The sequence below is a fragment of the Helicoverpa zea genome, chromosome 11 (assembly GCF_022581195.2).
Source record: "Helicoverpa zea isolate HzStark_Cry1AcR chromosome 11, ilHelZeax1.1, whole genome shotgun sequence".
Taxonomy (NCBI): Eukaryota; Metazoa; Arthropoda; class Insecta; order Lepidoptera; family Noctuidae; genus Helicoverpa; species Helicoverpa zea.
In genome coordinates this window covers 8404522-8420906 of record NC_061462.1, presented here as the reverse complement: position 1 = coordinate 8420906, position 16385 = coordinate 8404522, and the positions used below count along the sequence as shown (strand labels likewise).

The 16385-nt window shown below is 35.9% G+C and overlaps 1 protein-coding gene across 5 annotated transcripts in view; it reads right to left on the bottom strand.

Moving 5' to 3' along the window:
• Positions 1-1001: 1001 nt before the first annotated feature.
• The window catches only part of LOC124634409 (homeotic protein antennapedia), a 166948-nt gene continuing 151564 nt past the window's right edge, over positions 1002-16385 (bottom strand). For all 5 annotated transcript variants that reach the window (XM_047169983.1, XM_047169982.1, XM_047169984.1 and 2 more), the window contains one exon: positions 1002-3567. In XM_047169983.1, coding sequence (XP_047025939.1) covers positions 3317-3567 — 251 coding nt within the window. In that variant the 3' untranslated portion in view covers positions 1002-3316. The remainder of the gene's footprint in view (positions 3568-16385) is intronic.

Genomic DNA, 16385 nt, shown 5'->3' with positions numbered 1-16385 from the left:
GACATTCCAAAATGTAAATATGATTACAAAAATACTTGATTCTATTGCATAACAAGGCATTTCCCTTTTAGACGAAGCCCAAGAACGGGGCCAATCTTACACATAACGGGAAACAATACAAAGGCGCACTAATTACATAAAAAAATAGTTATAATAACTTCCGGCGATCGCTGAAATCACCCAGACAAATACACGCCATTTAAAACCCTGCAAAACCATAATTGCCTCAATTCCAAACTTGTCAAAATCGCATTAGTTGAGATCGCAGTGGAGAATAATGTTTCGCCTTCAGCGTTCATTGGACGTAGGGATTATTAAAAACGCATTAGAGAAGCCACACCTAGTCGTATAAATAGCTTTCGTGAAACAGAAAAAAAAACGTAATTTCGAGATTTGTGTGGGGGTACCAATCAGCCGTGACTGACACGGAAGGTACGGGGGTATCACGCAAAATCATTATTTTGTCGTTAAGCTGACGTATTATAATGACGGAATCTAGCAACTCGATGTGGAAGAAAGCCTTTATTTTATAGCTGGAGTTGAGATATGTGCTGTATTAGGCACAGCTGTGAAACCTTGACCTTGTGGTGTTTTAGCCAAATGTGAATCTTGAACTTCAAGAAGCGAAGAAAACACTCCTGGGAGGTTTAGGGAAGACAAATTTCTTTCAAATTCCGACTGTTTTCTTTTATACAAATGTAAGTGAATCCGTCAAGATGAAAGGAACCATTTCACTAAAATTCTTATTAGTAATTTGTGGTTTCTGTTTCCGATTACAGTTCAGTTTAGTGAGATTTTTAATCTTCTTAAAACTAGGACGCAAGATAAATAAAATGTCTCAAACACATTCCTACTGAGCCACCAACTACAAAAAGCAATATTTTTGATAAATGAAGGATTCTTTATATTTCATGCTCGTTTCAGAACAGCAGTCTTCAGAGTTTTTACCGACAAATATTTCTGCCTCAATTCTAAGGTATTTAACAATAAAAATCATAAAGTACAATCATTATGCTTTATTAATTTCATGTATTTATATATTTATGACAATATCGTCTCGCCTAACCTTATTATGTTACTAATTATAGTTATATTTCATAAATTTTGAATCGATAGGACATAAATGGTAAATAAAATCGTTGAAATTAGGTTCCAATGTATCTCTACAGACCTAGTTCTGGAGTTTTCAGGACAGTTCTCGACAGACTTAAAAATCAGAACTTAATTTTATAAGTAAAACTAATTTTAAAATTTTACAATTCAAACTTATAGTTTCCATCTGGCAAGGGATTTGAAAATTTTGTGGAACATTGCACTGAAATTATAATATTACCATCTAAGAGGATTTATAAATGTCAGTGTCGTTATACACCGTACTTATTGTAGTACACTTTTTAAAAGTAACAACAAATTAAAATACTGCTTAAACTCTAGCAATAAAATTACAACACAAACATGTGAATTGAGCAATTAAAAATAATTCAACAAAATGCATCCCAGCCAGACAGCTATCGAATATTCCACCCAATTGCAATAGAAGAAAACGTAAGCGAACCTAATTAGCGAATCAATAAATAAATATTGAATATATCGACAATATACAATTATTACAATTTACATTTCACTTAACGAACACAGCACAAAAAAAAAAAAAATCGAACCGGCTCACTGAGTTCTTATTAAAACATTCACTAATTACAATCTATGTGAAAAATAATTTACAAATAGTACTTTTTTATACATTATTACGAAAAAACGTATAACTTGAATCCTGACAAGATCAACCTTTCTATCACTCGCCAATTTTTTTTTTTAATAATAATATTCGTAAAACTAACGTATTACGAGTATTTAAATTAGATATTTTTTTACGTATATCGGGTTCCTTAATCAATGATTTTATAAAAATACCTTTTCAAAATGATGTATTACGGTTATACCTGAAACGTCAAGCGCTCCATATCTACTTATATCGTTCGTATAAACACCAGTTTATCTTCTAACTTTGGTATACTGTGAACATGTAACCTCATACCTACATTCCACAAGAGATTTAAAAATCAAAGTATCAAGTTCTGCACCTACGATAGTGAAGGTAACTTTTGTTTCATTATAAATAAAGTGATTGTCCTCATTCATGTCATTTTCTTTCAACGTGTCCACGATGTACTCACTTGACACACCTATCCACAATAGAAGTTCAAAGAATATCTCTTTTATGTTCTCATTAAGTATTTTCTAAATTATAAGCTTTGATCTCGTAACATTTTACAATAATAATAGATTTCCTATGACGTTTATTATCAGTATTAATTACGTATATGTGTCATCAAAAATCGTATACATTGCACTTGTAAACTGGCCTTCCCGCACTACGAGTTACGTATAGAAAAAAATAAGACGATCCACAAATGAAAAACACTCATACCGCAAAAAAACTCAAACCACGAATAATATCGTTGTTTCCCAAATTAATCTCAATAATTAATTATTCACACTAAAACAATTGTACATCATATAATCTAAAAATTATTATGTATGTATGTATGTACAGAATAGTATTTAGATAGCTTAATTAAGAAATAAAACATCAAATATATTAAATAATAACAATATGGATACTAATTGCCTTCTTATCAATGGTTACTTATAAGAGGTCCTTATGGTTTTGTGATTCAAAATTATTAGAGAATTTTAGCTTTATTTTGTCATAATTTCTGACATAGTGCTTGATACAAAATTTAACAATAAATTATGGACGTCATACTTTATTTTTTTCCTGAATACCAAATCGCTATTGATGCCAACTTACAGTAGCTATGAAATAAATATTATGAGACATGTAGTATCAAGCACTCTGTCAAGAACTTGTACAAAAGAAATGACCGATTGCAAATCAGTAGTTAATACCGAAGAAATGATAATTAATCAACTATATAATCACATAAATGATGCAGTTTACTAATCATATACACTGCGTTTTTGGTAATTATTGGTATTGAGATTGTTTCTATAAATTAATTTATACTTAACAACTGTAAAAATCTCTTCATCACACTATCATTACTCGAAATCACTAGGTTACGTATTAGTTATAATGTAATATTATCATGAAAAGTCCAACATACAATTTATACAAATTAAACTGTTCTAGTAACTTCGGTCTCGGGGCGTATTGTTTCAGATTTGTGTTCGATACAATCGAACGTAATTCGTATACACAAAATAAACGCGGAAAACGGAGTTTGTGATTCGTGCGAGGAAATCTGAAACAAGCCACCCTCGACGTGGACCGCGCGAACTAAGCTAGAGGCCTTTACTGTGGCGAGGTGGGCGGACTCATATTGTCCGGCTCGTCCCCGGACCCAGGCTCGCCTTTGGTCTTGTTCTCCTTCTTCCACTTCATGCGGCGGTTCTGGAACCAGATCTTGATCTGGCGCTCGGTGAGGCAGAGCGCATGCGCGATCTCGATCCGTCTCCTCCGCGTCAGGTACCGGTTGAAGTGGAACTCCTTCTCCAGCTCGAGCGTCTGGTACCGAGTGTAGGTTTGCCGACCCCGCTTCCTTTCTGAAATTAGATAACGGTACACGTTAATATGAAACGAGAAAAAATAAAACAGTTTAATTTTAAACACACGGGGCAACCCTGACAGACGGCAGACGTTAAAAACTGCATAGGCATTTCTGATAAATGTTGGGTTATTTGTAAACGGCGAACACTCCCGCGCCGAGTTAATTGAAAATTGTTTTGAGCTTATCAATTTGTTAATTGTTTTTGCTTGTTGGGCATCTCTCGACTGTCGAGAGTTCTGGAGTCTTATAGAAATCTGTGCGCTGGGAAATGGGAATCTAATTTTACAAACATTAATTCGCAATTGACCAAGTTAAGAAATTCTGTACCCAAAGATATTACACATTGCTTCGTATTTGCGGCTGACATTAGACGTTTTTTATCATCAATTTATCAGTTAAGTTATCTTTTGGAAACATGCTCGTATAAATGCATAATAATCAATTCACCGGCCTTTTCAATTAATAACTAATTTAAATTAGCATGACTGTTTATACGACATTCGTAAGCGGCAAATTTTAATCTGCAAAATGGATTTACGCGCAGCAAATTCGCATTAGAAATCAAGTAAAACTTTTATGGCGAAACAAATTCAGCATCAATCAGAAAAGTCCTTCTGACTACCGACAATGATCGCGCAGTAGTCTTAGTTCTATAATTACATACAGCTATTAGTGAGACGTAAGTAGACGCCTGTAATAAATTTACAGATATTTAATAATTCTGATATATTACCAACTCTGCGTATGTGTGCGTGATATTAAGTGTATATTACGTAAAATGATATACACATGTGTTTGTGAGTGAATACTTGGACCGAACCGCTACCGAAGCCAATTAAAATAATTTAAGACGCCGCAGGGCTTTTTCATTTTGTAATCATTATTCTTCGAGGAAGATGCGAAGCCTATTATACACGGTTTAGACGATGCACTGAACTGTAATTTATTTGAAGTGAAAAAAAAACAAATCTGTGGATGAAACTGCACGTAACAAACGTGATTATGATATTATATAAATAGATAAGACAGAAGATGTACCTGTTGATGGAGCAGAATTAAATAGGTTCATTAAACTGAAAACGCAAGGGTTGTCTAACAATAATAATCACAGACTAAATAATGAAGTTTAAGTTAAACGAAATGTTATAAACCCAAATCCTACAGTTTCAGAAATACATTTCGAATTGAAATGGAAACAGTTGAACTTAAATTTGAAACAAAGCAAAAGTTAGCTGATTATTTTCAGTTCAACGGTAACACGCGAAACGGCTTGGCATACAAGATAAACACGCTAAGTTCGAAGAAATACGCAGACACGAATCGCAGATTACATAGCGAATCACACTACCAACGATTTCCAAGAACGACAATATTCATGAAGTTGCAAAAAAGAAAGGAGTTGATGACAAACACGACAGACTGTTATGAGTGACAAATGTGGTTCTGAGGACTACAACATCATCAATATAGATAACCTCTGACCAGCTAACATAAATCTTAAGATTTCTACAGGAATTTAACAGAGTGATGTAAAAGAGTCAGACAGTGTTAGGGTTGGTGCAACGGATTCAAAATTATCGGCCACTTGTTGCTCGGGAAATTGATAACAACCTCATCGTCCTGACTGGATTTTGGGAGGCATTCAAATACCAACGTGTTGCTGTTGCAAGATCTTAAAGAAGTAGATACTGCAGTAAGAATAAAATAGAAAATACTCTAGATAATCTACAGTAAACAGTCTTAATTTTCAGAAAAGTTTGATATTCAAAGTCACTAAATAGTTAGTCTTTCTCGGTTTTGAATTTATTTGAGGAAACAATATTCGTAATGAGTGAAAATTTGCCTTCAAAAGCGATCTCGAATCACCAATCAATGACATAATTTATTGAGCTTTCATCTTACATTGAATTAATACATTCAAACTCACTACATATACAGTACCATAGAGCTCCCGTCTACCTCTATACCAGTCCTTAGTTCTAACGTCCCTAGACCTTAAATTTCATCAAGACAACACACGCTCTCATCGGTCATGTCGCGCCGAAAATTCCGAAACAATGTCGTATAGCGATATAGCTCATGAAATCCCCTTCCTAGCGGGCTTTATATATTACAGCAGCGGTTTCATCGCACACTCAGATGCATAAAACATGATCCCCCCGTCAGATTTAAACCGTCCGTAATAAGAGCATTAAAGAGGGCACGAGGCAAGCGAGATTCTAGCGGCTAGACGATATAGTGTACTTAATTTTAACTGGCTGGAGAAAATGTCTGATCGATGTGGAAATAAAATATTGTCAGCCTGTGATGTAACGAGGTTAGTCTAAGTAACCTTTGAGATCTTTTGAGGGCTTCAATAGTTTGCTATGAACCAACAATTCCTTTGCAATGTTTTTCTTATAACCAAGATATGTCCCTTTGCAGTCACGGGTGAAAAGATCTGAGAACATTTAAATCGCAACCATCGAAAAAGACGCGAGAAATACCAGTCAAAATCCAAACTTTACCATACCAAACAAACGAGCGTCTACAACGCAGCGTTCCAAACGCTCGTGTCTATCCCAAACGAAATCGCAGCTTTAGGAGCGTCGGGCGCAGCGCTGCATGTGTCGTCGGGCGACTATAAATCATCTCGGCCAGGGGAAGGGGCTTACTTTCACGACGATGTGGACAAACACCGGGCATTGTTGAAAATTGGCTACGATGGACCGGGGAAAGTGATTGGTAATGATGTAAGGTTCTGGATAGAAATTCTGTTTTGATATCGAGATTTAGAGTTCTGCATGTTTATGTATATAGGATTTAGAATGTTTCTTAGAATTTAAAGGTTAGACTTCCTTGGAATGGTCATATAATCTACAAATATGGAACAGATACAAAAGGTCAAATCGATCCAGATGTATCGATCGGAAGATTATCGTTAGCAATATCAAGACCACGAATGCGTTTCCCATGGCGATTGCAACAGAATCCATGCGATACTAATCCCCTGAGAAGTAAAGCCTGGTACACATTTATCTGGATAAAGTGCGTGCTAAAATATTGAAAGGCGTGCGCTATCTCACATCGCATTTGTACTGATTACTGCGTTGCGTGTTCAAAGGTAAAGGGTCGAAAAATGCGGTCAGCTGCCGCAAACCGGTTGTAACCAGCCTAAACTGAATTGAGATGTATACTCCTTTGTATACGTATAGAATTGATGATAAATGGCATTATTATACTATACCAACCGTTACGATTTTGAGTAACTACATCTATTGAAAATTGGTCCGATTTATTTGACTAAATTACTTTACGAATCAAACAAAATATTGGTACAGATATGGAAATTGTATGCAAAACTTTGGCAACTGCAACAATTTGGTACAATAGATTCTGCGGTTTAAGCAGGTGTTTCAACAACTATGAGAACCGCAGTTAACTCGTAAACATTGTTATTTCGACACTAGGAAGAGAGGTGAGGAAAATGCTACCAGATAATAACATGTAACGATACAAAGACCCTGCAACTGAATAGAACTAAGATTTTGTGGAAATAAACAGACTTACTAATAGACTGAAAAGAATTTCCAATAACCAATATTTGGAATGCTGAATCCAAAAAAGTGATGATATTGTCGACAATAGACTGATCCCATAATTGTTTTAGGAGTTTAACACCAACCTCTCTCAATGTCAGTGTCGTAATGAAATAGTCCCAAACATTTTCCGCAACCGCGAGTAAAAAAATAATAACAGGCCAAGCGTGCGAGCCTAAATACCAAATTCATCAAGGGATGACAAGTGAAAAGAGCTTTTAATTTAATTCGTTGCGGTATCGCCACAGGAACACGAAAAAAATACAGCAACAGCTTGAAGCGATATCGACAATCCATAATTCATGTCCTACAATTTCATACATTTCGACTCCACGCCAGCGCTATATTTGGGCGACGAAAACCAATCGAATCCTGACTCTATATTCAACGTGACTGAACTCAAAATGCTTTATAAACAATTGTTTGTTATGCCCTATAGGTATATCGAAATCACTCAGTGTATTGCAACATCGTACATGATATCAAACGGGTATTCAGATTAATGCAATTTCTCTTAAACGCTTACACGTCGTAAATAAAATTGCTGGTTTCCAACAACTATACCGACGGTCGATCCATGTTTATAGTGTTTAATTGATACAGCAATCGTATAAAAATAAATAAATGTCGTAGTGCTGATTGTTCGTCTTTTAAGACGCCGAAGGTTTTAAGCACTATTTAGGGGATATAAATCTTCCTACCCTTATTGGTGGCACGAAGACTAAGCGTCTTGGCAACAGTATCAATCAAAATTGCATGGTGCCCAACAATTAATAAAATACTCTTTCGAAGTTGTAAAGTTCTTACTCTGCGATCTGATAAGAGTTCACGTGTAATTCTCTTATTGGGGATTGGAACAAAGTTGAATGACCGTAGACATTACAGTGTTGCTCGAAAGTGAACCCAACATTTACTAATTTATGCATGTAACCATCAGCATTTACATGGCCATGTGATTAACTTACAAACTGTACTTACTATGAAACTCAATACTTTTCGTCACATAGCAAACATATCTACATATAATTCTAGAGAGTTTCAACAGTCTCAAGCAGACACCGTCTTCACCAAGCTCACTGAAATAGTAACTATAGTTCGTTTTGATGTAAAAGGCGAAAACCTATATCTTTTTTTAAATACAATTGGTTTCCAAATACGCGTTGTATATCGTAAATAACATCGATTAGCATTAAAACGGCAATGGTATTGTAAAAGCGACATTGGTATACTAATGACATGAACACAATTTGTTGTACATTGATAAAATCCACGGCCGAAATGCGATGGATGACAAAACACGCGACATTATAATTATTACGAGTACCTCATGCATGATTAATGTGTCGTGAGCCTACATATTTAACCCTACATGCGAGTAGGTATTACTTACTAAAATGTATATACAATTTTGGGGAATGTTCTAATGGCACTACGTTTTCGAAGTTAAGTATATTTTTTTCGCTTTCTCGAATTAGTGTATATGCTTTTTCAATACATAAATAAAATTACTTATTTTAATTTGATATACCTATAAATAAGTTTCTTCTCCTGAAGCTATTAAGTTACCATAAAATTGCTGACGAGTCCTACACATTGTAATGATTGAAGCATGACAAAAAATCCAAGATGGCTGCCTTACGAGTTTTGATCAATCATTAATCATTGTCGTGGTTTGGGCGGCCGCTAGATTATGTACTGAAGATTGACTGTGTTTTATGTTGAAATGGTAGCCTAATGACTTTTGTGTTAGTACATAGCGTGATGTTATGTGATAGAAGTTGGTGCCTGTGTATTGATTCTGTTGAGTTGTCAAATGATGATAAGACGAGCAGACGTAATCCCTCGCTACAAATAGCAAAGTTTATAAAAGAATTAATAAAAATCATAACGGAATGTACATCTACATACAGCGGAAAGGCTTCATCACAAATCCGAGCGGATCTCAAAAAGAATTTATAACGTGAACACACAGCCATCAGTCAGTGTTGTGTTGACGCTGATACCCGTCGTGTTTCGCATCCGAAATGGAATGTTATTCACCGAAAATTTAGCTTTGGTGTATGCTAAAAATTACGCGCTCCCCGCCCGGGATTGAACGAAATACCACCCGCAAAAAAGGTGTCAAATGAAATATTCAAATATATTTTAATATAATTCATGCGGCGGGCGTTTCATTTCTCTCCCTCGTAATGGAATGCTAAATTTTCGGGCGAACAAAAAATATATATTAATGCGCGTACCTAATAGCTTATACAAACTCGTTTGTTGGGTATTGTTGCGCACAATGGGTGCCATAACTCCGCGTCGCAGCCACGGCCGGTGACGTCTTTGTTAGGCTCGCACAGCTTTGTTCTGTGCCCGGCTCCGCCTGTCGACGCGACATCCTACCCGACCTCTATACCGACACACATCTACCTACTGTTCGTCTATCTATACGTAGCCATGAACACGCGAAACAATCAAATCATGCCACGATACGGTCTCTTCATATAGTAGATATACCTACCTATACAAGTTCCAAAGCTCCCATTACCAAAATTAAACTCATCAATTAAGTATTTGAGTACTATGTTTTGAGAAACATGAAAAATTGAAATGTAATGACCTGAAGCTTTTATAAAAATGACTGCCCCGTTACACGTGGGGGGCTAATTACCAGTTTTGTTCGGGCCATTACTATAATTTGCAGCAGGAAAAGCACGAATGAATATTTGAGATGGCGATAGAAAATGAGTAATTGCGTTGGATCACGAAGTGAAAAGTTATGAAAGGTGCGGGGTGGTGATTTTTCAACTCCGCCCTGTGAAAGCGAAAATCTTAATGAAAAAGAAAATATTCAATCATTCTGTTTTGCGTCGATATTAAAGGTTCTGTTGATAATGTATGGCAAGATACTTAAGTACCTTTTGTAAGAGAACATAACAAAAACAAGTAGTGATCTCCGGCAGCCTAAAAATTCATCTCAACATAATGCCGAGCGCGAAACGCATTAGGGCTCCAAGATGAGCTTCGCCACGGGACAGCGTGCCCCAGGGGGCTTCCCCTGCCCCCGTAAGCCGGGTGGGGGGCGATCTCCGCTCCAGAGAATATTTGACACGGGTCTGGCAGATAGACAGGCCGGTCATGTGTGATCCCCGGGCAGGAAACGGGGGGGCTTTTTTCCGCTCCTCCATCGACGTGGCTACTCCCTACCTACCGGCACAAGTACAAAGATACGGTTTATGATTTATGTGGCACCGTCGACTCGCACATGTGCACGCATCATGTGACGCCGCTTTTTGTACACAACTAATGATATGAACAGACTTAATATCGCATTAATGACTATCGAGCGATGATAGAATTAATTTCGATATCTAACAAGCCACCTATTAGTTCTGTAATTTGCTATGTCGGTGATTATGACCGGAAAAACTAATAACTCATAGTTTTTCAACTTTTAATGGCCACTACGCTAGTATTTATTGAATTAGTGGCTATCATTCCGTAATGTTATGGATCCATTTCAATTTCGAGCGGTTGGTGTTCGAAAATGGAATTTTAATACCACATAATAAGTTCGGCTTCATCGGCTTAGCGGCGGTCAAAGTTTGATTGGCGTTCTATCCCGACGTTTAATTAATGTGGGCCAAGCTATCCTAACCTCGAGCCAGACAAGGACGGAGACAGTGAACCGAACAGGGAAAGACGATTTCTGACAATGTTGCCAGTTAATTGGACACAACTTACTTTTGAAGTAAAAGGACGTAGCTCGGGAAATTATTGCTTTGAACTTAGTAACTCGAAAGAGGGTACAAGAAAGGCACCTTGTTATTTAGTGAACTTTAACTCAAGTTGAAAACTGAAGGAATGTATTGTGGAAACTTGATAAATTACTTACTAATCTAGTGTGGAATGTTTTAACAATATTAAACGTAGGTACTATGTATATGTGGTCAAATAATTTTGTTTACCACCTCTAATATACGAAATCCTAGTCACCTTTTCTTAATTAAGTTATTACACGATAGGAAAAACAACCGTAAAAAAGAATTAACAATTTTATCTTTTACCTACATAAATGTAAATTATGGGAACTTGAATACAATACTGTGAGTTTATTCACTATTAAACAGTTTTTAAAAGATTTATGTAATTATGCATTAATTATGAATTATGTAATGTGTTGGCTCCGCCTGCGTTTAGTCGCAGTAATTTACAAGATAAAATCGTACCAACCCATTCATTAAAGGTGGAAAGTAAGATGTAATTATGTTCGTTTAACATCAGAAAAGTATCGCGACGTATATCTTAATTACAGGTTACTCATACTTGTCTTTTAGCACAATTTAGTATTAGTCAGATCTAGTTTTTATCTAAGTGATTTTTTATTTTATTTTACCTGAGATTAAATAAATTTTAATACTCGTAGTTCCACAGGTAAAGTACAAAAAAAAACGAAACTAAAACGCTAATTAAATTTTTTGATACAATAATTTCAGCAATAAAAAATACAAAGGAAAAAATTGTGGTAATTTTTTTACCACCGATTAGCGGTATTTTAAATAACTGGCAACTCTGACGCACACACTGACAGCGCGTCATACAGCGTTCAACACGTCAATGTGTGAGTACCGTACTATTCGTGAGAAGGTAATCGTGAGTCGTCGTCTTTGTATGTGTGCGGTAGACATATATTAATGGGATTGGTGTATTTCGATGTGGGTGTATGTAATTATAGGACCGTAATGGTTTTTTAATAAGCTCCCAACTTTTTGCCTTTTTACTTTTTTTGTAGTCCGTAGTAATCATATTCATATTTTTGTCTTATATAGTATGTAGGTAGGTAAGTTTTTATAGATCTATGTGGTTATGAATGGATATTGTTTGATTTTGATTAAAACTGATTTTAAGCTTCTTAGATACTCACGTAACATTGAATACATAGGTTCATCATAAGTATAATTAGGTAACGAACCTGAATAAATTAATATGAACATTTAAAATATTATTCGGCAATGGTAAAGTTGGTGAATTATTCAGATTCTGATCCTGTTTATAAAAGAAAATATATCTCTTCTATAAAACGAAAGATCATCTATCGAACACCTTTGATCAAACGCCATCTTGCAGGTAACTTTGGAACTAACAAGTACGCACTTAACTTTTTCAAGTTGATCAAAACTTAGCTCACTAACAAGATTTCGATCTTGATATTCAGAGTAAGTACTAAACGTAGATTATAAAATAATGAATCCTGTAGTTTTCAGTATCTTATGAATTATAGAATAATTGTGGAAGATGATACATATAAAGGCTTTTCAGTCAAGTTTGGAGTAGCCATTCAAAGCCAAGCCAAGAAAACAAAAGCAAAGCGCTGCTTATATAGCACACCCTCTATATTTTCTTTCACACTTCGAAAACCGAAAGACTTCTAAGCCGACATCGAAAAAATAATATCAAAAAACCGTATAAACGCTATCCGTCAACGTCCCACTACCGGGGCCGAACCGGAAAGTCGCCACGGAACAGAATTAGAAATATATTTTTATCCCTATACCCCACTCCACCCTACTGAGTAAAAAAATCTTTATGCAAATAATAGCACGTGTAAATACAAGGGGAAGTCGGGGAAATGCGGGCCATCTCCTGTTAAATAAATAATAACATTTGCGGATTTTTATTTTTGACTTCATCGTTTTAGCGTTTTTGGAGGGTAAGAGAAGTAATGATGCATAGCATGTATTTTCTGGAAATTAATGGAAGAATAAAAGACATTTATTGTGTGGATTTCAATTAAAACCCCTTAACGTAAATCAGGAAAATGTCTCATATCTACATTTTCTAGGACTTTGAAAATGAGAAATGTTGATATTCATAAGCTCATTGAAGAAACATTTAAAAAATGACGCCATCCATGCAAGTAAGGGCCACCATAAAGAACGAAGAAGTTTCAGAAAGCATAAAGATCGTAAGAAAAGTAGAAATCTTGGTACAAAAAGAAACTGAACTCCAATCTAGTGAGGCATTTATCGTCATTGTTACTGCACGACAATCGGCTATCGATCAAGTCAAACGTACCGACAATGGGACTTATCGCGTACTTTACTGTGAAAATCACTAGGTTTTGTCAGAGGTGGCGACTAAATTACTGGAAAATGTAATGTGTTGGGAAAATATAATTTGCGCGTGGAAAGAAAAGTAGTTAATGATAATTATGAAGTTATTTGTAAAAGTATGAAGAAAACCCTATACGTGTAGATCTTTTGAATAGAAAAATGAAAATCGTAGAATCATTTCAATTTCTATAAATTGACTTTTTTCTGTTACAATACAAGAGGTTGTCTTGTAAATCTGTATTTTCATAACAAGAGAAAAATCTTATTAGATTTTTGCGAGAAAAAACAAACAGCCGTCTGTAACACATTTGTAATTGTATTATACATTTCTATGTTTAATACGAAACGATTCGAGCTTTCAGTGGCAAGCGGGGAAAATCAGAAGCAGGCACGAGAACAAATACTTGTATTCAATCATCTGGCTTTCACAAAGGCCTCGGGCCTGATAACTGAACAATGAAATGTAACAAGTCGTCTATCCGGCATTGTATGCGAAGGGGGGAGGTGGCGCGGAGGGGGAATTTCCATTATATTTCCATTTCCACCTCGATTCCCCGCGACTTATCGCGGCCTACCTCTCGGACTAGGTAAGTCTATCTTTCTATGCCGTTAGTCAGTACGGCTATACGTCAAATCGCGCCGAAATAAAGGTGTTTTTGTGTGAATTCTGGAGAAAATAAGTCCAGTGGCGTTGATAAAGGAATTTTACTGAATGAAACGCCTACTGCTTTAGGGGAATTAATGTGCTCTTGTATGCTTTGGTTAATGCATTTCGTAGATGCTTTTCAGAATGAAGACAACAGTGCGGAGAATAGCGCCAATAAAATGAAAAAGTATTACAAATGTATCTATCTCAGAGCCAGATCAAAACGATATGCAATCACATCGTGTTCCTTTTCATTATATCCGATGTTATATGTAACATGAAGACCAAAACTATATTTCCTAATAAATATCATTCCTGTGAGCCAATTAATTGTGTTTACAATAACTGACCACCTTTTGACGTCATACAAGATTCCTCATTTTATATCTTCATCGACTTCCTCTTGATGTAAAATGAAAAATGTTTGCAGATTTATCATTTGTCTTTTAAATGTAATGGGTCGCATAATTCTATCAGTAAAGCTTGTGATATGTTTTGAACATGAAATCTCATTAGTATATATCAACTGAATAATCAGACTCTAAGGTTTGTCTTTGTCATGCCAAATTAAGATTTTCCTGTTGTTTTGTTTGAGCAAAAATATCTATAGTAAATTGCTTTTATTTCAAAATATTATCCTCGTGATACTATTTTTCGTGTAACACGTCATATGGAAAAACCAACAGATTCTATTAGTACATAATCATTGCGTACGCGTTGCTACAGTTGGTCAATGATTAATGATTCGTAAGCTTCAAACGGAACGGCGTTCTATTTTCAAACAAACGCAGGCGGTGTTCCTATTGGTTGGTTTTTTATTTCAAAATGGCAGCCGATATTTGAAGATAATTAATGAAGGAACGTTCTCAAGTAGATAACATAAGAGCTTTAACGAGATTTCTGGTTAAGTGCGACTATTTGCTACCGTGTGCTGTAAGCACCGAATATTTTTCATATGCTAAATAGGCACGTCTGGTGTTTAAGAGATAATATCCCAGATTTGTTTTTGCTTCGACTGGTTTTGGTAGTTTAGGAATTTTGCTTTGTGTATCTGCAGTTGTGCAACCAATATTTCCGATGCTAATTAACCAGAAAATTATGTAGGTAAGTACATGGTTCAGAGTGTAAGTACTAGGATTTTGATAAGGAATTTCTTCTAAAAACTTCAAATATATTCGAGAGAGCCCTCTGGATTATTCAGAGGACTAAACAGAAAATTAATTCAAGAAGCTACATAGCTCACATAAATAAGCAATTAAGACAAGATTCTCAGAATCCGTTTCTCAAGAACAAATGAAAGTGCATTATCAACCAATGATCGTACGAGAGGCGTCACCGCTTGCATCATGCCTTGCACCACTTTGTAACAATCTGTCTCTGCCTCATCAAATCGCATCGAAGTTGGGAATTAATTAACTACGACCGCCAACTCAGGTTTGGCACAAACTAAGTCAAAATTGGCACGTCTTATCTGGCATTTAGCTGCCAGTTACTGGTTATGACATGGGTTACAAACACTTAGTATTAATTGTTTTTGGAGAAGTTGGACCGACAACCCTAGTGGATAGACATTGATAGAGCACTGGAGATAAATGTGTAACATATTAACAAAAGCAAAATGGAAACTGTTGTTGGGTGCAAAACTAACCACTTGTACTTAGTCAGTATCGATATTTTTTCGAACAAGCTTCATAAATGGATTATCTATTAGCTATGTTCTGTCTATGCTCATCTCTGCTCTGGTCCTAGTACGTACGTAGTTCGACATAAATCGGTGCACATTCTACGCTGTGCAGGAACATAAAAGTTGGCAAATACACTGACACGATCAGATATGATTTATAATCACTTGATTTATATGAATTAAAATGCTTTGTGTGTTGTGTTGTTAATTGCCGTGCTGTTAAATTAAGTCTCGGTTTTGGCATGCAGAAAATATTCAATTAATTTTCCTTTAAGAGTCGCCAACACTTGCAATAAGCCACATTCCTAGTCTTGTTTACCAGGTCCAGTGTTTGCTGTATGTAGTTACGAACTTTGGCAAAATTCAAAATTTTCCTTAATTTATTATATAGAAGAAGTCTTCTAACTCTAACAAGAAAAACGAAACATAAAGGAGCATATATGACACTACGCTCATAGAATTTAACTGATGCTATCGAGCCATCACGTCATTGGAATTTCCGCAATCTACGACTGCATTTAATGAATAAAGAACGTCCCTAGCCAGACGACTGACTGTGTGGTTAGCCAATAGATTGAAAATAGACATCAGGAAGCTTACCAACACTGAGAAGAGACACGTCCGAAGACGAATCGACAAACACTCACTCAAGATGTAATGACTCGGTAAAACTCACTACCCAAATTAACTCAACTCACTTTAATATCACTAGAAGGTAATATTATTTAAAGTGACGCACAACTTTCGCAAATAATTATAACTCGGACCCGAACACTTCGGACAGTAGCCAAACTATCCCGCGCAAAT